The sequence below is a fragment of the Agelaius phoeniceus genome, chromosome 5 (assembly GCF_051311805.1).
Source record: "Agelaius phoeniceus isolate bAgePho1 chromosome 5, bAgePho1.hap1, whole genome shotgun sequence".
NCBI lineage: Eukaryota > Metazoa > Chordata > Aves > Passeriformes > Icteridae > Agelaius > Agelaius phoeniceus.
Window position 1 is genome coordinate 51,436,140 of NC_135269.1, and position 21,964 is coordinate 51,458,103.

General features: G+C 35.1%; 1 protein-coding gene across 9 annotated transcripts in view; it reads right to left on the minus strand.

The window, feature by feature from the left end:
* The window catches only part of CADPS2 (calcium dependent secretion activator 2), a 284,388-nt gene that overhangs the window by 64,066 nt on the left and 198,358 nt on the right, over positions 1 to 21,964 (minus strand). For 5 of the 9 annotated variants that reach the window (XM_077179001.1, XM_077179000.1, XM_077178997.1 and 2 more), the window contains exons 14-17: positions 15,269 to 15,370; positions 11,137 to 11,200; positions 8,964 to 9,087; positions 6,448 to 6,468 (exon numbers count right to left, since the gene is read on the minus strand). In XM_077179001.1, coding sequence (XP_077035116.1) covers positions 6,448 to 6,468; positions 8,964 to 9,087; positions 11,137 to 11,200; positions 15,269 to 15,370 — 311 coding nt within the window. The remainder of the gene's footprint in view (positions 1 to 6,447; positions 6,469 to 8,963; positions 9,088 to 11,136; positions 11,201 to 15,268; positions 15,371 to 21,964) is intronic. The other 4 variants (XM_077179002.1, XM_077179003.1, XM_077178999.1 and 1 more) reach the window with 1 other exon arrangement.

Genomic DNA, 21,964 nt, shown 5'->3' on the forward strand with positions numbered 1-21,964 from the left:
CAGGAAAGCCAACCCATCTCCAGCCAGAGGTCTTGGAAAAAAGGCAAGTATGCTGAGAAGCTCCCAAATTCACAGCCTCAGTGGGCTTACAGTAAAGCAGGACACAATATAATTGACAATACAGACAGAGCATAATTTGAGCTTTATGGAGCCAACTCTTCTCCAGCAGGGTCCATTTATTTGGTCTTTTTAACATGTGAAACCTGCAAGATTGCTTGAAGCTAGTTCGCTACTAAACCTGAACTGACTCTGAAGAGTTAACCCAAAACTGGTATAATCGACCCACAGATAATTTAGATTTCACTGTGCTAAATTTTTGTGCAATTTCTCACAGAATTAATTCTGTGCATGAAAAAGTAAGGAGGTAGATCTGGAAGGAAATTCTATATTTTTCGCATTAGAAACAAAATCCAGCCTTATACAAATAGTGGAATTTAGCTTTAATTATGAAGCTGAAACCAGTCATTCCATAATTGCTTTCTATGATTTCAACGGCATTTTAAATCCTAGGGGAAAAAAATTAGAATTAATTACCATTATTAGCTAAACACAGAAAGATAGTGAGATTGGTAAAAAGTTAGAGTACACATCTCCTACTCCATGACCTACCATTTTATTAAGTGTGTCATGCTCCAATATTTCCTGGTTTTTAAAATTTATCATAGTATTGAATGTTATTACCTTCATGAGGCAATCACATGTTTTTGTTTTGTTTTGTTTTGTTTTCTAAAGGGAATCTTGGCTCATCGAAAAGCATAAAAATAACAAAATCAAAAAGGTAAAAGCAGAAGAAAAATCTCATTTTTTGCCAGCTGATCATCAAAGCATTTAACATAAGATTTTTTTGTATTCTGATTTTGGCAACACAGATATAAGCAGTTGGTATTTTCCTTCTTTTTCTCACTTCTAATTTCACTTCAAAGGGGGAAAGAACTAATTTTCTCAGCACTTCCTGATACTGTAGAATAAAACTCAGAGCTAACAAACATGCCAAACTGCAAGGCTCCATGAATAAAGAGAACTGGATAGATTAATAACTCACCTATCAGATGGAGAGAAAACTGGCACTTGAAAATGCAGACTTAGTAAAAAGTATTTAAAAAAAAAAAACCAGAATATTTTAAGATTCTAAATTTTGGAGCCTTACTGAAAAATGAAACAAAAAATCTAATGCTGGCAGGCAAGGGGAAGGGAAAAGAGATGTTGAAAATTATTAACTGAAACAAAACTTGAAAAAATTACTAATTGAGGACATAAAATGAACAGAAAATAAAATAAAATATAACACAGATTTGCAAAGGTGGGTTGAACTAGACTTGTGCATTTTAGATAGGATATTTTTGTGTAAAAGAAATTCAGTAGATCTTATTTATTCTGACTTTAATGAAGCATTTGATACTGTGCCTCATGGGAAAACTACCAGTTAAGCTGAAGAAAGTGAGGACTAAAAAAAGAAACTGTGTGGGGTATAAAGAAGATGCCTCAAGTGAAAGGGAATAAGCAGTGCTGAGAAAGTGCAAGAAAAGGATTCTTGAGAGATTTCTTGAAGATTCATCTTAGCTTCCTTAATATTTTCACCAGGGACTTTAGAATAAATATTAGAAGCACAATGACAATATGTAAAACATGGGAAATAGAAAGATGCAACAACAAGAATTTGGCAATTCCAAAGAATGGGAGAGAGAAACATTTCAAAATACCTTCAAGAGTTAAAGAAGGGACAATATATTTTGACACATGAACAGCAATGAAAATTTCCTATAAACTGGGAAAATGTCAGCTCAAAATGATCAAAACTCTAAGACTGGGTTGAATTAGCTTTTCACAGAAGGGTTGTGTGACACAAGCATGACACAGACATCAGACCCTTCCTATATCAGATAAAATGTTTCTGCTATAACAGCACTGCTAATACTGTGCAAGGCATCTAATGGGGATGACTTTGCACAGTTCCTGTCACCAATGTTCAAGAAGATGGAATTCAAACTTTAATAGAGAAAGACTCCTGAAATGATAGAAATGAAGAACAGGCAGCTACTCTGAGACAAGGTGATGAAAGCCTAGGTTGCATGAGTACTAAACTCTTGTCTAAAAATGCATCATAGGGCATGGAGGAACTGAAGATGATGAAATGCTAATGAAAGATGGAACTATGCCTCCCTCATTTGGGATACAGGACGAGGTTGTCATGCTTAATTTTGGGAACTAATTTAACTGTAAGGTGATGATACACCTGTACAGATAATAGGACTTGAAATGACCTTCCTGTGGGTGAAGCAGGGCACTGAAAAGGGAAGCACAGTGACAAAGGCAGACTCAGTCCTACTGTTAAAGGAGGATGTGGGTATGTTTACAAAGGAGTATCAGGATCCAGACTGGGGATTATTTTACAGGTCCAAAACTGAAATGAGGGATGTTTGCCCATGTCCTCATTTCCATTTAGTTGCACAACAGAGACCAAGAAGGTGCTATGCTGCTGTGCAACCCACTTCTGTTTGTTCAGTGAAATGAACATGCATGGAGAGCTTAAATCAAGTCCTCTCCACGTACAATGACTCTCTTCACTTGCCTTCTCAGCTTCAATAATGTTTGTAGTGTTCTTCTTTTTTAAGCCAGACAGATCCTTCTGAGCCTTGAGGGCATTTACATACTACCCTTCCTTTAGAAACTTGTATGTAATGAGTATGTTAATGATTGATGTCTTAAACCCCAGCAAACTTCTGAGTTTCTCCTGACCTTCTCTTGTATGGAGTTAGCATTTATTTGGCCTTTGACAGTCTTTCTGATAGAAACAAATTTTGGCATCACAACTGATTTGTCTTTGAACAATTGTACACTTCAGAGTAACTATTTGCTCCAATTTTAATGGAATTTATTCTTACTCCTTTTATTCAAACTGTTTGGCAGAAGGAGCCCAGCATACTGAGTTACTACAGAATTTTAAAAATAGCGAGTTAAAAGACAATTGAACTTATAATTCAAATGTTTACAATCTGTCTATTGCTTCAGAAATTAATATCCATGGACAATGATAAATACTGTTTGCTTTACAGACATTTACCACTTTAATCCCTTTTATATCTGCACGGCAAAGGAATGCCCCTGTGCTGGAAAGTGCATTTATGTGTAAGTTTCTGTCTTTTCTCAGGCAATAACAGCAGCAATAGCAGAATTAATTAGTCCTCAGCCATTCAGATTTCTAATAAATTTAAGAGGCAAAATCATTAATTTATGAGAAGGAACAAATAATGCATTTTATTACTCTGTGTGTATGGATGTGTATTAAACATAAGTAAAAAATAGGAAGTCTGTTTAAGGAAGGCCATCTTTTTTGAGGGACAGAAAACAGGTGATGGAGCCATGCAAATTTCTATAGGCTCTTCACAGGAAGTGTGCAAAATGCATGTCAAGAATGCTGTTTGTCTCTGGCCTCAGAATCTGGCAGGTCCATTTATGTTCAACATTATCTACAGGAAGAGTTAATATAAGTTAAATACTGAATAAGACAGGAATACATGCCATACAAAAAACTATTTAAAAAGTACTTTCAGGTACTGAAATCTCAAAGGCAGTATAGACTGAAATGAAAATGGGTCATACTAAAAAAGAGATTTTCATGTGTTAATGCTGTGATTCATATCCTTGACAAATTATAAACCCCTGCTGCAAACTACCAGGACACTATTTAAGAGTTCTTAGATATAGTTCAAAATTGTAATAGTAGGTTTCCTGCTATTCTCTTCATAATGGTAATTATTCTGACTGAGCAGATTAGCTACTCCATGAGAAATTCAGCTGTACATGTAATAAAGAGTGACATGCTGAACCCTGTATAATTTTCATGGCAAATGTAATTTTTGTTAAAATCTATTCTATATTCATAACAGTCCAATGATGAGGGATGCTCAATAAAACGTCATCCTGACTGTAAACAAATATTTTTGACAGAAGTGCTGCTTATGCCACCATGTTTGCCATTAAGAAGGTAACCACTGTCTTTGGGAAAACATTCAGAGTCTTGTTCAGCTGAGACTGTGAAAATGAGAGCACTTGGGGAATAGACCTGGGAACCTGGCAACCACACTGCCAAGAAAGGGTTCTCACAACAAGAAGAATTTGCATATTCACCTCTGTATTACCTAACAAGGACACTCCTGAAATTCAAGCTTAATTATCAGTATATAGTGCACAAGTTAAAAGGTAAATAACAGTTATCTAGACATAGTTTTTCTCATTTTCCACAAAAGTACAATATATGGTATTAGGGCTAAGCATATTGTACATCAAATTCATTATGAAATCTGTGGGAGTCCAGGTAGAGACAACAACAGGAGTAGATTTGGCCCTAAAATGTATTGGGATTCATCTCAGTGGCTTTGTCTTTTGCATCAGAGAAATATCCTCAATGCTTCACAAAATTCCAGTGGATACAGTCTATCTACTCCTTTCAATAAAATGATTTTTTTCTGAGTTTTTGATTAATTTTCAGTTAATTTTTCAGCTTTTGATTAATTTTTAGTCAGAACTGGTATTTAATGAATTAAACACAGCCTATAAACCTCTAGCTTCAGCTAACCCAGGGAGTGAACTTACTCCTTATATGTGATACACTTTCCTCTCATCCATTCTCTAATCTAGTTATTTGCCAGGTCACTTAAGGGACAACTTTGCTATCCTGTGTTGAGAAGGGCTATGGTTTCTTTCAAAGCATGGAGAAACCTAATGTAAAATATTTAAAATCAGGTACAGCAATTTATTTGTTTATTTATTTATTTATTTATTTATTTATTTATTTATTTATTTATTTATGTGTCGGTACTATGTCATCGATGCTTAATGGTTTTGGGCTTCCCACATAAAGAGCCTGAGAAAAACAAAGATTAACAAGGAAGATTGGTACTTCAGGTGATACTGTGATATTGTATAAAACTGTGTGCATTGCATAAAAGTGTATACATTGTATCAAAGTGCACAGGTGAGGTTTTGGAGTGCCAAGGTGAAAGGAAAAAATCTCTACAATTTGCCAAATAATTTTCAATTAACTTCAATTAATTGTCTCTGAATTTCTCATTTCAAGAGATATTCTCTTTAATACCTACAGGCATCAAAATATTAAACTGAATATTTGTGCTATCTAGCTTTAGGTATTTAACATAGAAGGGAAACTGTTTTTGGGGTGCTTTGTATTTATTTGATGCTGTGAGATTGTCCTTGCACAGAGAAGTTGCTGAAGGACCTTCAGAGCACTGAGAGTCCCCTGCCTAAGGAACCTCTCCTGTTGATGGGAGGGGTCAGCAGCTCAGCTGAGCAATGAGGGCTCCCCCCAACCAACCCTAACTGACTGTGGCATGAATATCCATTCCACCAGTGCACTGCCTGCTCTCTTCTTTAAAAATTCCAAAAGATCTCCTATTTACAGAGCATATAAAGCTTTTAAACAAAAAACGGTGGAAGTCTTGGAAATCAGTGGAATTTTTTTACTTTAGTTATGGACATAGTTGTTAAAAAAGGTAGTCTCAATAATTTGTTAATAATTTTCAAGCCCCTCATCTACAAGCAGCTTCTCTTTGAACTACCTTCATGCAACTTTGTTATCATCACACCAGTCTGTCTTTCCAGATGGAAAATTAGTTCATCACGAGAGTACTACCAGCTCAATGCCCCTTCCCACAACTGTGTTTGATATTGTTGGCGAAACCCCAAAATGCACCACAATCAATCTTTCTTTGGGTATGTATGTCAGGTAAGACAAAGCAGTGCACAGCTCTATTTCACAGTCCAGATATGCACAATCCCTCATATTTCTATGCAGCCAGTTTTCCTCAGCTGCAAATACTACTTCAGCTGTGCTCTTTGTATGATGACTTTCAAATATTGGGATATAAGAACTCAAAACTCCCTCCCTGTACAATTGGAGAATATACACCATATCATCATGAAATTAGGAAAAAAAGGAGCTACCTTCCATGTAACCCTCAGCTATACCTAGAAAAAGAAATGCATCACTAAACAAAGCCATATCAGAGAAATGTAAAACCAGTTTTACAAAATTAGTTTTCCTAGCAATATCTTCATTAATAAATTGAGAAATTCTGTTTCGAAACATACAATTTTTGCAGAGGACTATGAAATTATTTTTCTCTAAATAAACAAACTGTTTTTGAATTTAACAAAATTAAACTTTTCTGCATCATTTAGTTATGCCCCTTTCACAGAAAATACAACTTCATCATATTCCAAAACAGAAAGCTAAACTGCTAATAAATAGGTACATCATAATTAAGTATCAGTGTAAATACATGAACTAAACTACGCCAAAATTAATTTTAATATTCACAAATGTTCTGATCAGTATCTTGGTATTGTTCAAATCAAGAAAAATATTAACAACAGACACAACACACTACATCTGTAATACATGCAGACATGCACACAAATAGTAATCACCTGAGTCCTTTTCCGCTGTTGCTAAATAAAAAAAATAGGGAAAGAAAAACATCATTACAGAAATAAAACTCATATAATTAGAGAAGAATAAATACCACATAAGGAGGTAATAGCTTCTTAACATCTTGAGTACATCACACAAGTGATGGGATTTTTCATGTGAGGGAGGAATGGTGCATATTTCTGAGTAATATATTTGCATTTACTAGCCCTATATAGTCTTTATTTCAAGCTCAGGCACTGAGCTTGCATCCATATTGTGCATGGGAATTCAGAAACATATATGAGAATATTATTTGTATTAGGACCTTATTTTTATCTCTACATTTTAGGTATTTGCTATTGGTCTATAGCTGATATTATCTTGTAATATTTACTTTTTGACCGACTAATATGATGTTGTTCAGTAAAGAAACAGTCAAAGGACAAAAATCTCCAAAAGATGTGCCAGCCACATCTGAGGACATCAGTAATATTATAAAGATAAGGACTCTATGCTTTCTGTATGCAGTTTGAGGAGAGTAAGCATTTAATGCAAACACTAACATAAATTACTTTCAAGAGAAGAATGTAACTTCAGTGCACAGATATAATAATGAGCCTATAAACCTAAAGGAGCAGAATGAAATCCACTGCTGAAAAATATTACATTTATATTGGTACAAAAGTAGGATGTTTGTAATGACCAGAGTATCAAAAGATATCAATACAGGTCTCATTGCCATTGAAATACAGTGCATTGAATTTTCTGATGTTGCGATGCTGGAGTCCTTCACTTTCAACAGTACTTTATTCTCAGAAAAGTACTTCACCTATTTCTCTTTATTTATGCAATGATGTGTTGTGCTTTGAGTTTACAACTACATGAGTGCAAAACTACTTAAATAAATCTAGTTGGGTTCCAACCAAAAGGCAATAAATCCAAAAAAGAAAATTGCAATTGCAAGTTGAAATATGGGAGTCAGTTTCATGTGCTGTTCCAGCTTACTCGGTGTTAACAGTGTGAATATCTCAAAGTGCAAACTTTGCTACTTCAGGGGAGGTCCCTGAATATTCTCTAGGATACAGTAAAAAATTCTCTAGGATACAGTAAAAAATCTTGGGAAAAGATTTATTTACATGATGACAAAAAACTTTCCAATCCATTTTATTGTCAGCGTGTTCAGGTATCTTTTGTAAGCTTTTTTCAAATTATAAAAATGTTTCTATTTTTATACTCATTGTTTCAACAGGTTTGATACACGACTTAAATACTGAACATTAACATTTCCCTTTATGAATACAGAAATATAAAAACTAAGGAAAAAATTCTCCTTTTCCTTTTCATTTTCCAGAACAGATTTAATATTCATCCTTTTTCTCTTTAACACAACATGATATCATAATTAATTATGATAAACTGGTTACTAGGATGGTTTCATGTTACTTCCATGATATAATGCTGGTTGCTATAGTGATGAGATGGATCTTTTGTTAATCACTTGTGAGATCGGCTAACTCATGTTTTTCAGAGAATTTGAGCAGAGATAAAAATGGAAAAAAGTTGGCTTTATAATATTGCTAAATATTTGAGGCTTCTTCAATTTGCTCCTAAGCTAGCTCTGTTTCTTCTGAAATTGCTAGAAATACATGCTATTTAAAAAATTAATATGCATAAAATTTGTATTTTTAAAAAAACAGAATTAATCCTACAATATTTTCCTGAGAATAATTCTAGCTCCAAAAATCCAGTGCATACAGCTTTCTGTTCTTGAATACATTTGGACAGGAGTGTCTCTAGCTTTTTGTACTTTATGGAGACTAAAAGTCTGTCTTGACAAGGCATTTGACTATTATGACTTCCTTTTTGTTCTACATAAGGTTTACAAATAGTAAAATGACAATGTGCATCCTGGCCATTTTTTAAAGCAGAATTTTAGTTAATTTCATAATATATTTTATAGAACATACCAAACTTTCAGAAAAACTCCTGATTACCTTCAAACTTAGTATTTTGTCCCCTTAATTCATTAAATCAGTATGTAATTAGGGTTTTAATGATCAGATTATTATTATACATCTGATCACACAGTAGCAAAAATAAATAGCATTTATCTATTTGTCTGCCTTATAAATACTTCAGAAAAGAATCTACACACAGTTTTCAAATTTCAAGGCAGCGACACTGCGGTTAAGGAAAGAATTTTCTGTCAGTAGTTTAATCACTAGAAATAGCTAGAGAAAGAAAAAATAACCCATAAACAACCTCTTAAATTTATGAAGAACTCAAAAGTAAGAACAAAGGGCAACTTAAATTAGGAAGTCCGAGTCTTTTATTCAAACAGGGTCCCAGGAGGCATATTAAAGCAATGAATAGGAAAAAGCTCCACAGTTCACCAGCTGAGATTTTAATGAGACATTTCCCCTTGCTGTGGAAGGGGTTTGTTCTGGAAAGGGAAAAGGCTGCTCACTGAATATGCAGTTAATGGGCATTGTTGGCTTTTACAGCCACCTCGGCAGTTGATTGCTGTACTAACCTTCTATTTTGGCATATTCTGTAAGTCGCGTGTAATTGATCAAGGCAGCCTTCTCCAGACATTTTCTAACCACTTTCTTCACCTCTTCTGCTGGTATAGGAGTGGCAATATCTTTCATTAAAACCTGTGTCAGAGACAATTATACCACTTCATTACAATTACCCAAACCCCACAGGAAAAGGATAAAATTATACTGAAGTTACTACAGATCTGATAATGATTAAAGGCAGAAGTCAAAAAGGAACTATTTCAGCTTGGTGGACCTTCATCTTTGAAGGTTTCTGTTCAGCCCTGATTTGACTGCCTGTACAGCATTTATCCCTCCTGTTTGCCATCTTGCAGCATGCCAATTGGTCTTTGGGTGATTTTGAGCCTGGTAGAACAAGAGCGTTCTGTGGATGGGCTGGATCACGGTTACCACTAAAGATGTGATTGTGAAAATTGGCTTGGTTCTCAGCTGTGGAAAAACTTCCACCATTGAAGTACCATGGACTCTTCAACAGGGTAAAGCTATTTAACACATCCTTGCTGTGAAAAAAATGTCATCTATATAGTGGGAAGGGAAAACATTGAACTTCCAGCAGAATATTTTATTATGGACAAGTAGAAGAACAGTCCATATAAATGTTTTCGAAACATGTGAGTTGTTACCTCACCTATTGCAAGTGAGGTGAACCAGAATCCATACCTCTTTATATGAATGCAGCATAATATACTCTGGATTACTACATTAAAAAAATGTTGATAATTCACTTGCATTTAAAATTTAATTCTGCACTCCATTAACTTTCAACAGGTAAGTGTAAACAAAACTCAACATGGTCTTATCACATTTTCATGTAAATAATAACATTTTTGATAACTCACAACCTTAAAAAATGCTTCTCTAGTGGATCCCTGGACAAGCTACACCCTTATATATCTAAAAGTTACTGCTAAAAGAAGGGAGCAAGAGATGCAGTCTAGGGAAGGACATGATAGAAAAGAAACAGGTTCAGCAACAGAGAAGCTATTAGGAAGACATTGCTGCAAATCAGACTTCCAGAATATCTGCACACAAATATGACTTCTCTATATGTGTTTACTTGTTTTTTCAATTAATAACTTCTGAGTTATCAACAAGTGAATTTACAGTATTCAAAACCTTTTGTTCTTGGTCTGATTTTTTTTCAAATTTTTCAAAGACAAGTAAAGATGGTTCTAACCTATTGTGCATTCACAAATGTAGGAAAGCACATTTATTCCCAGTCAAAACTGACAGTGGTGCTGCTTGAGCACCAGATAGAGCACCATTATCATTTGCAACAGCAGGAAAGGGGAGAGGAAATGGGATGTTTCAAAAAGCACAAAGGAACCTACACAGCACTACAATCACTGAGATGGTAAATGAAATTAAAACACATATACCTAGACTCCCTATGTGTTTTCTGGACATGGCAGAGGTTTTCTAAGAGAGAATCTCTATCCTTGAATTGTTCTGCACTGCAGAATAACTAATATTTGCCAGGATCAAACCTCACAAATTTTGGCAAAGCAACACAGCCTGGGACCTAAGCTTTTTTCGAATTTATAACTTCATCAGACTCCTGCTGATACAATTCCTTTGGAATCTCTGCTGGAATTTGAAGTCCTTTTTCCACAGAGATGACTGAGATGCTTTTATCATCATGAGATATTCTCCTTTCCAGTCAATACAAGAGGATTTGCTGGGCAGGAGTTGACATTTATAGCTGCCTATGTCAGATTTGCTGTGTATAGCTTTTGCTTAAATTGACTCAGGTGATGCATTTATTGAATATTATTTAAATTATAGAGAAGGATTTTAATATTACATATGAATAAAGACAATATCAGCAGCATAGAAGGCATAAACAGCAGGAAGTGGGGGGCTGTAGAGGAGACTTGTACCACTTTAGGGTTAATGCTGGGTAAGTGTTAAAAAAAAAAGGACCACAGTCACTGACTACAATTCAGTGGCTTGAAGTGAAAGTCCAGTAAAAAACTCCTGCAGAAAACAGCTGTTTGCCTCTGTGGAAGACAATGAGAGAAAAGCAAAACCAACCATCATTCCAGTAAGCAGTTATAACCAGCAGTAAAATAATGAGTATGCTTTCAGCAACCTGAATGCAAAAGAAAAATGCAGGCTCGGCAGAACTTTTGTTCTCAAACTTACCCTTTCAAGTAATGAAAGTGTGGCTTTTAAAGCTCCTTCAGGACGTCCAAAAGGGAAACAGTATCTTAAAAAGTAAAAAAGAAAAAAAAAAAGAAACAAAAGGAGAAAGAAAAAAATAAGAGGAACATAAAATTATCAGAATTATAAAAGCTGCTTTATGAATTTACTTTAAGATGTATCTACATACAACTTGTATTATGTTAGCAGATGACTCCCATACCTGAAGTACTAATAAAAGCAGAAAGCCTCTTCAGTAGTCTACCATGGAGTACATACACATAACAGCAGTATCAGCTCACCAACACTTCATTTTAGGCCTAAGTGCAGAAAAAACCCTAAAAGGCAGAAAGCATCACTTCCAAATCATCAGCTATGAAGGATATTTAAAGGTCTTTGATGAATTTAATTGTCTTCTTCCTGGAAAGAGGCACTATTTCTCATGTAGCCATGACTGCTACTGGACCTATGAAACAACATTCTGTATATTGTATTTTATTTTAAAATTAGATAAGGACAAGGATGAAATGTCAACTATTTTAATTTCTAGAGATATCAATGCTGTCAGATATTCTGTGTTTTTTCTATTATATTAAAAATACCTTGGAAAAGCACTTATCTTAAATTTTATCAGCTACAACTTAAACCATACCCACTCCTAAAATCATGTAAATTAAAAAGTGATTGCATTCATAGCTTTATTTTTTTATTTTTGTCTGCTGAATGATGCAATATAGCAGGTCAATGAGAATACAATGCTCAGGCAACTGTAACCTCTCTTAATCCTGTCTATAAAATCTTACTGGGATATCCCCAATTGGAAAAAGGATTTTTGCTTTGCTGAGATTAATTTTTTTCTTATTATTACTCACCGAGAACAGTAGCTTCCTATTCTAATGTTTTCCACTAGTCAAATCTTTTCTAACAATAAAAGGATTCAGACCAGTGAATTTTATATGTACATTTTGGTCAGCCAAAATAAAGCCCTATAAATGAGGTCAAAACAGGATTTTCTGCAGTGAGAATTCCAGTATTTACTTTTATCTCTGTAAAGACTCCAGAGATAAAATTCACACGGCCAGGCAAGAGGTTAAAGTCCAAGACCTTCATGATAGTTTCTCAGAAATATTGTCTCTTCCACATTTGATGCCTGAGAGGCTGGCAGAGATCAGAAGTCCCAGTGGGTAGAGAAGGTGACAGAGAGGAAAGGTGTAAGTACCTTAAGAACTACTTTAGATGACAGCCACTAGCACAGGATGGGCTGACTGCATGTTAATCAAAATAATGGTACCAGCCTGATAGCAGTGAAAATGAAAATTAAAAAGGCCATGGGGGGGGTATTAAAACTGGGAGGTGCAGGTCAGTTGGCAGGCAAGGGAGAGCATCTTTTCCAGATGGGTATGACCTAGTCACTTAAATAGACAGAGCAAATGTTCAGAGCTGCTCTGAAAAGGCAGGAAGAGGCATGCACTCTTCAATTAAACTGTCCATGACAGCTGACCAGTGCACACAACACTAAGCAATGAAGAGAGGGCAAAGCTTATAATAAGTATCAATATATTCCAGAGGAAAAAAAAATGCTGAGGATCCTTGAAAGTGTACCACTCATCTGCTAGTTAGAATGATCAGTGTGATTACAAAATGTTAAGTGAGATTAGAGGAGCTGGAAATTCAAAATTTCAGCTCTAGACATATACACTTGACTGATATCTTATTAGGACAAGGTATAATGATAATATTTTGGGACATAGGTTTGAATTGCTTTCTTGAACAGCTAATTTAGCCCACAAAAAAATCTTATTCTGGATTCAGTCTCAAATGTGAAGAGAACATAGTTTGAGGGGTGCAGAACAGAAGAGGTGCTCTGTAGTAATAATCACAAGACAATACAATTTAATAATGTAGCAAAAGAGAACAGGCCAGAAAATTCAGTACATGTACATTTAGTACATGTATATACAATTTCAAGAATGGGATCTATGAAAAAAATGAAGAACTTGAAAAACAAAAGCAAAAGATACAATCAAAAAAAGCCAGAAACCCCCTACAAGCAGCCTGAGGTAAAATTCAAAAAAGTAGGAGCCAAATGCATGCCACAATTAAGAACCCAAAGTGGTAACAAACAATCTGACACCCTCTCTGTGATTCCATGAGGAAGATAAAGAGGTTACCATAGAGAATCTGGCATTTAAAAATACTATCTATAATGGAGGGCATGAAAGTCTCTGAAACATTCTAGGAAATGTAAGAGATAAACAGCACAGATGCCCAAACTGACAGCAGAAAGGACAGTGGAAGAAAGAAACCAGCCTGGGAGATGGTGGGACCTGATGACAAGGAATACAGGGCATTCAAGGGCAGTAAGGCTAAAGAGAGACATTCAGTGTATACTCTGCATAAATCCTCACTGTTTAATGTGTTTTTCCAAATATTCTGCATTTCACAGTTGTCATAACGATTTTGAAGGACTGAAATATGGAGTTGTTTTAGTACCACGTTTTCCTAAGAAAGCAAACTGACAGCCAAGGTTATTCTTTGTTAATTGATAGAGGGGACCCTTATACATGTCTTGAGTCAAGGTTTTATTTAAAATATTACTTCCAATGCTTTTTCAGGATGTCCTGTATTGTGACTTTACATGCTTTATAAATTCAGATTCTAAGGCACTATCTTTTTTCTTTCTTTCAGTATTATGCCACTGTCCTTGTTTAAATCCAGGCATTTCACCTATTATTTTATTTTATTTCTAATATTTGTTCACAGTAAGAAATGGTAATAACTGCTCACCTGGCAGAGCAGAGTTTGTCTGTATTGATTAAATAGGATTTTAAGGCAAACCTTAGAGTCCTCTGAAGGATGAAGTCATTCACATTTGATTGCTCTCAAGGAGGAATTTCTAATGCTGTTCAAATTTGCTCAAAATCCACCAAGACTGAGACAGAAATATTCTATGGTCACTGTTGCAGCCCAAGCTCATCAATGTAACTCTAATGTGTAGGTCAGCAGACGTGATGGGGATGTTTATTTGTTCCAACTCAAAAGATCATTTAGACTTTATCATACATTTTCTAATTAGTCTCATGCATGTGAAGGCCTGAAGGTAGGGAGCACTCTGTATCATTTCTCCTGCAAGAGCTCTTTGTTCCCTTGGAAGGGAGGAAAGAGGAAAGGAAAGACTGTTGTTTTTCCCTGAAAGGAATACTCTCCAAGGAGAGCTCTAGCTCTTTTTAGTTTAATATGGATATGAAGTCCCAAGTGAAGGCTGCTATGTCCTCTAAGCTCAAAAACATCCCCAATGACCTATGAGGACACTGAATACCAGATTTTTACCTCATCAAACCAGAGAGGCATTTAACAAACTCATAGTCAACCCTGCCAAACAAAAGTTCTGTTTCACAAAGAACTATTTAAACTGTGGAGCTGGTTGTTATGATGTGATACAGAGACAAAACAAAATAATACATACAGTCTAAAAGAATTAGATTGACAGAATAGTGGCAGATAGGTTGGCTTAGTGTGACAAAGTAACAGGTTTGGTGGTCTATCTGCAATTTTTATACTAAGTTTCATAAACCATCAATTGCTGCAAAACAGCAGGAAATCCCATGTTTCCTCTGTTTCTCATATTCCTTCTCTAAACATCTGCTGCTGGTACTGACAGTCCTTAATATGACAAACTCCTCATTGAGCATGATGAACCTTAACTTAAGAAAGACAAGTATATCATGAAACTAAGAAAATTACATTAGACATCAAGAGAAGTTTTAGCTGCCATCTATTAAAGATGTTCTCTACTCCTATGATTTTCTTGAGCCACAGTAATTCAGAAATAGTTATGGCACAGTCACTTTCATTCAGACAATTTTCTTGGTTAGAGTTACACAAAGCTTGAACTTTGAAAAAATCCACAAAATCAAGGCCTGTATTATTGCATAATCTTTTCTATCATACATATAAACTCACATTTTACACAAACAAATTTCAAGTACAACCACTTGTGTAAATAAATTATTCCATATTTAAGCTATTCCTTTGTAAGCAGACCATTTTATTTTCACTTCATTCGTTCAAGACCAAAATTAAACACCATGAGAAAACTCTTCCAGAAAAAATGTAGTATTCATTATACACTCACCTGAAATGGCTTATTTGGTTTTCCAAAAGCGAGGAAAGTCTGTCCTTAATTTCCTCAAACCTTTCTTTCTCTTCCACAGAGACTGTTCCAATTCCATCTGGCCTGTAATATTAAATGTTTAATCACTATTGATATCTCTTCATGCTGATTTGTCTTTGGACAATGATCTTTAGTTCTGAAGTTTTCATTTAATGTGAGTGTTAACTCCCCTTTCCTCTTTCTCATTGCCTCCAAGGATAAACAGTTACTTGTGAATATAGCTAAAGAACAGGCTGGACAAAAAAAATCACTTTTGAGTTGAACTTTTGAATTCAAGTCCTAAGTTTCTAAGTTTCTACATCATCTCAATATGAACACAAGTTAGCATATAGTTCTCCTAAATCCTTTCAAAAGACAATACCTTTTCTCAAAAAATTAGTGCTATTGTTAGAGTAGAGAGGTCTACTGAAATCTTGTTAAATTTCATCTCCTTGAATCTTCTGTTTTTTTTCTAAAGGCACAATATAGCTAAAAGTGATTTTGAAGTAAAGATGGGAGGGAAACTACAGTGAGAAAAGCCACAGCAGGCAGCACCTAGGAATCCTGCATAGTGAGGATAGAGTTTGATTTCCCATCCTATATTGACAAATAGCATCATGTAATCAAGACTTCCATATAGATGCAGCATTAAAGATGCAACGAAAAAGTCTTTAAAAACCAAAAGCTTTGGCATTTTTAAGCATCAAATTTGAGTCACAATAATTAAAAATAAGCTTATATTTAGTATGTTAAACATACACTTAGTCTAAAGTCTCAGCCTAGAAATGTTACTAATGTATTTATATTAAAATTATGACAAAAGTAAAAAAAGAATTAAATCTACAGCTCCCAAATGTTATTTATGCCATGCAGTCACAACTTCCCCACATACAGCATACATTAAAAAGAAGTATCTGAAATGTTCCTATTACTTTCTTAACTTCTTGCTCCAAGGTAACAAATAAGCTCCCGCTTCTCACCTGAGTTTCTGAACCTGACACTATGTGTGGCTCTGCCCTGTATCTTCTCCAGAGCCTCCAAAACTATCTCACTGTTTCTAGAACTGAGAAAATTGTAGTACAATGACATAAAGAAAGACAACATTATTTCTTGGAACATTCTGAATGCTCCAAGAATCATTCTATGAGCATCTTTTTCCAAAATTGGTACTTTGACTTTCTGCACTATACTTAAACCTAGAAGGGATAAGTTGCTACCTGGTCATGACTTGAACAATTCTCTCACCGTTTAAATCACTTATATTTGTGACCTGTCAAGTCAAGGTGGAAAGAATGCCTGATTTCCTTAAATTATTGTGAAGACAACAATAAAAAATCAGATATGGTGGGGATGGGAGTAGTGAGGCACATCAATGCACCATTGTATAAATTTGATGTGAAAGAGCAAAAAACTTATCTTCTCTCTTTTGATGGATGCCAGGATACTTTACCTCAGCCTTCTGACAAACGGAATGAGCTCAAATTTAAGTAAATTGCACTGTCTGATTTCATTGTCAGGAGAGATTGTGCTCTGGACTGATAAAGTAAATAGTTCTGTCATATTAAGCCTCGCTGAGGCATGTCATATATGTGTCAGGAAAGACCTAGGGGTGCAGATAACAGTAAGTGAAAAAGGTGAGCCAGGAGGTGTCATATCTGTCATCCTGCACTAAGGCTGGGATCACTATGTACCAGGGACCTGTCACTTCACTGAGTTTGTTGTCATAAGGAACCTTGTAGACAACAACTAAAATTTTCAGAACTGCTAAATATATGTTTGCATAGAAGCAGATGTCCCAGAAAGAAGAGTACACAAAAAGGTTTTGGAAAACGACCACCTATAGCATTGAAAAATTCATCTCTTGAAAACATGCTTGTAGAACATAGCACCAAGTCTAAACCACAATTTTTGTCTCTTCTTGCAAACTTCATTGCAACAACAATATAAAAATGCATTTTTGCAACACAGTCCTGAGACATATCATGCTGGTGATAATTTTTCTACTTTGGGGAATATATATCTACTACTGATTAAAAAAGAATCAATGGAAAAAAATCAACTGTTTCTGAGATGAGCTGAAATATTAAAAATAAATAAATATTTCAGTATTTCCAGTCATTTAATCTTATGGATATTTTTTCTTTATTTACTTTGAAGACTGAATAAAATAAATAGCATTGTTTTGATCTGGTTACTTTTATTTAGGATTACTGTGCCTGCAAGGAAAATCAGACTCATACAGTCATTTAGTTTTCAAAGGTTTAGGCCATCCATAAACTATGCCAGAACTATTTTGCAATTAAAAGCAACGACAAACGTGTCTTTCCTGCTGTCTCAAATGTTATGGACTTGATTTTTTTCAATTCAAAACTAGTACTAAGCTTTGATATTGCAGCCTGGGAACTCTCTTACAGGAACTCAGCCAGAAAAGTGACAGACTGTCTTAAGAAGAGTTTTCATTTTAACATCATCTTCTCAAGAAGGTAACGGAGAGTGAATTTTCCTTTCCTCCAAACTCTTTTTCCTCCTTATTGTTCACAACATTTTTTAGAATTAGAGACTAGGTGAAAGAGTGAACACTCAAAACCTGAGTAGCCTTCTCTTTCTCACTTATATTAGTTTACCATTTTTTGAGGACTCTGTCAATTGGATTTGGATTGGCTTGTCTCACCTGCTTAGATCACAGTCTAACTGGCACAGATATAATGTTGTCTCTGGTCACAAGTGAAATTGTTTAATTCACGCAGACTTAAATATCAGAAGAGATTTGAAATAAATATCTCATGAACTAGAGCTAGTAAATTCAAGTGGAAAGTAGCTGTTTAACCATGAACCACTTAAATAATGAACCAAAAGTAATGGTTGATCAGAATTTCAAAACTTATTTTTTACTGCAAAAATCTTGCAAGACTGTTGTCCTGGCAGCAGTTGCTCTAGAAAAGCTGACTGATTAGGCAGTGGATTTTGGTTTTCCTGTTGCAATGATCTGTTTTTCCTCACATTATATAATCCTTTAGGGCTTGGAGCATCATCTAGAATTATTTTGATCTCTAGAGGTCTTAAAACCTGCAATAATTTGCAGAGGTCAGTTGATTAAATTACTGTGAAGACCTACAGTAGGTAAGATAAAACTGTATTCTTGTTCCAAGGAATTAGATATGGACACTGGGTTGGCTGTGGATTGTTTCCAGCCCTCAACTTTGGAAACAGCTTCTCCTAGTGGCATCTCAGAGAGAGAATTGCTACCTTAAGCAAGGCTGCCTTGGAAATACTAACTGAACATGCCTGACTTTCTTCCACTGGAACATCATTGATACTGGGGATTTTTTGCATCTTTACATGTTTCAAAAATTATACAAGTATTTGCAACATGTTTTCTTCATTAAAAACACAGACCATCACTTTGGTGTGTCATGAAATAAAGAGGAGTATGAGGAGAGTAATGTACAGATTGATATTCTAACATACACACAGGTATGAATAGTAAGGCTGACCAAAAAGAATTTGCCATCTTGCTAGATCAAGATGGAAAATCATTATGAAAAACAAAATAAAAAAAACCAAATCTACTTCACCTAAGGTGTTTAAGACATAGAAAAAACAAAACCAAACTTAAAGGCATCTTTCTTCTAGAAACAAATTGTTTTAGAAGACTTCCATGCTTTCTGAAAGCACTTGTTTTTATATCCAGCAGGATGTACAATCAAATGAAAGAACGGTGACAAATTTCACTTAGCAAGATAAACTGCTTCTTTGATTGCTTGTTTCTTAGAAAACCAAAGATTAAATTTTTTAGAATTTGATGTAGGATTTTTATTACCTGTTTATAGGACTTTATATTCAAGAATTTAAATACACAAATTTTCTTTTAAAATGCAACTGTATTAAGGCTTTTGTAGAGTCCATGGTTTATGTTACAGAAATGTAAGAATGATGATTTCCACTATCAGCTTATAAGAGCACAGAGCAGACGTCTTTTTATCACAGAAAATGAAGACAGTGCATTAATGCATGGCATTCAAACACAGCTTTAACCAGCAGACACTTCAAGACTGAGCATTTTCTTGTTTATATTAACTATTCTTCGAATATTTCTGACACAAAACTGGCACTGCTGTATGCAGTTCTTGGGCTGCTCTGACATCTGCTTACAGGTCATGCCCTTTTTTTACAACGGAATTAAAAAGACCAATTCTGAAGGTCACTAAACAGATTAAGATCATACATTGGGTTGGTTTTAATAATCTTTTATGCAGTTATATTTTCTACTGAAAAGAAAGCATGTATTAATATAATGTCATTTATATAGGGTTTATATAGGATTATGTAAAGGCAGTAATTAGTTGAAATTAATAACAAAATATTGATTAATGTTTAGGGATGGTAAGCCTACCTCTGTGTTTCATATACCTTGGACATGATCAGTTTCCAAAAAAAGAAGGATGAACTGGAAGATGCAAGATGGGAGGTGCTTGTCAAGACAAAGATGCTTGACACTGGGCCTAGTGAAAACTTTCTATTCTCAACAGTGCCCACAGGCCTCAGAAAAAAGGGAAGATTATATTCACTTGGGAGAAGAGAGAGTTTTTTATTGAGGGAATACTGCTTCTCCTTTAGCAGCACAAACTCACATAGCATATCAATCCTAAAAGGTCATTTTCTCATTCCATTGTTCTGGGCAAATAGTGACTGATACCAAATAGCTTCTGAACAAAACCATGGGTTTAAGGATGAGAAATCCACTCTCACCATTTTCATTATAAATGATTGATAGAAAAATGAGACAAACTACAACAACAATAATAGACTCTTGTTACATCTCTAGATGCTGTACCAAACACGAGAGAGACTAGCAGACTGATGTTACACACTTCCTTAAAGATCCACACTGTAAGGGAACTCAGGCTCCTTCCTCCAGTTGCTGGACAGCCTGGGAACAGATCTAGGATTAAAGCAGAAGGTCCAACTGCCAATAAAAAGTAGAAGTACACCTTGCACCTGCTGTAATTACAACACAGACAGAACATATAGGATTGAGAGTGAATAAGAAACACTGCAGGAAGAGGAAGCATTTTCAAGTCCTTTAAACCAAAATGTTCCACAAAATTCCGTTAGCAACATTTTTTTGGGGAAAACCATCTAAGAAAAAGTCTACAAGATATACAAATATTTTATATATAAAGCTGTGCATGTGCAAAGATAACACTCCTGGGAAGAGATCAACTGGATAAAACCTTTCATGTCAGATGGTGACCATGTGCAGATAAATGGTGAAACCACTGACTAAAGTTCTGGAATTTTATTTTAAGTCATATTCCATATTGTTTATGAATGACACAAAATGAAGGAGAACTTATCAAGATATGGACAACCTTACTTTAAAGTTAAGTTAGAGAATAAAATACCTATTCAGAAGAAAAATATGAAAAGATGGAGCAATGTAATGATACTATTTTCTTTATTTTCATTAATTTCCTTGTCGCAGATTTAAAAGGGATGATTTCTCTGAACATTCTTTTATGACTTGACACAAAGTGTGAAATTGCAATAATGTTTCTTACCACAAAACACAAAAAATGAAAAGAAATATATGAACGCATAGGACTCTCCAAAGTTTCCATAGTTTCATTTCTCTTGTCAAGTGAAACCCTTTATTCTACTCTGTTTCCTCCAAGCATAACCAAAGGAAGAAGCCTATCAGAGAGAAAATCTACACTGCCAAATGATGGCAAGGACCTAAAAGTAGTTTTTGGAGAGGGCAAGGCTACTACAGAAATAGAAAATGATTTTTTTGTACTGGTGTATTACTATGAAGTAAATTATTATTAAGAAGACTTCTGTGCTGGAACCCCTTCTTTGTCCATAGGAAAAGAACTCTTCATTTTCAGCATAATATGCTTTAAAAATGAAAGCAACTAAAAAAAACCCTTTATGGAACAAATGAGAAAAAAACAGACAGCAGTAAATTGCCAGGACCACCTGGCAACCTGAATTACCTGTGGGTATGTGAAAGTTCTCATCAAGAACTTCTGGGGAATGGGAGATAAGAATCAGAATGAGAGGATAAATACCAGAAAAAGCCTCCAGGGAGCCAAGGGAAATACAGGCCAGTAAGTATTACATGCATCCCAGAACATCAGAAGGAACTTTAACATAAGGATATTTAAGTATAAAAGAAAGGAAATTTGGGTAAATATTACCTATTGTCAAGTCTATATGGCTTTGAAGCCATAAGACAGAGAAATCTTACCTTCTGACCCTGGAGTTCTCTAAAAAGATTGGAAACAGGTGGATGAGTGTGACCTGACTCATATGGGGTACCTGGATTCCCAAAGCTCTTTTGACAGTCCCTAATCAAAGGCTTTAAAGGCAATCAAACAGTGTCTCAGTAAAAGTTCCTACATTTACATCTAAAATTAGAGAGGTGAGTACCTGCTGTGAAGGTATGTTATCAGTAAAGTTCTGCAGAGATTTTTGCTGACACTTGAGCTATTTTATAGTATTTATAAATTACCTGGCAAACAGCTGAGAACTGAGGTGATAGAAACTGTAATTTTAATGATAGTTATGTAGCATAGTGTGGAATTCCAGAAAAACCCCATGAAATCAGGCAGCAATACAACAGAAAACAGTGACAAACAATAGATAAATGTAAGGATGAATAAAACCAGAATGGAG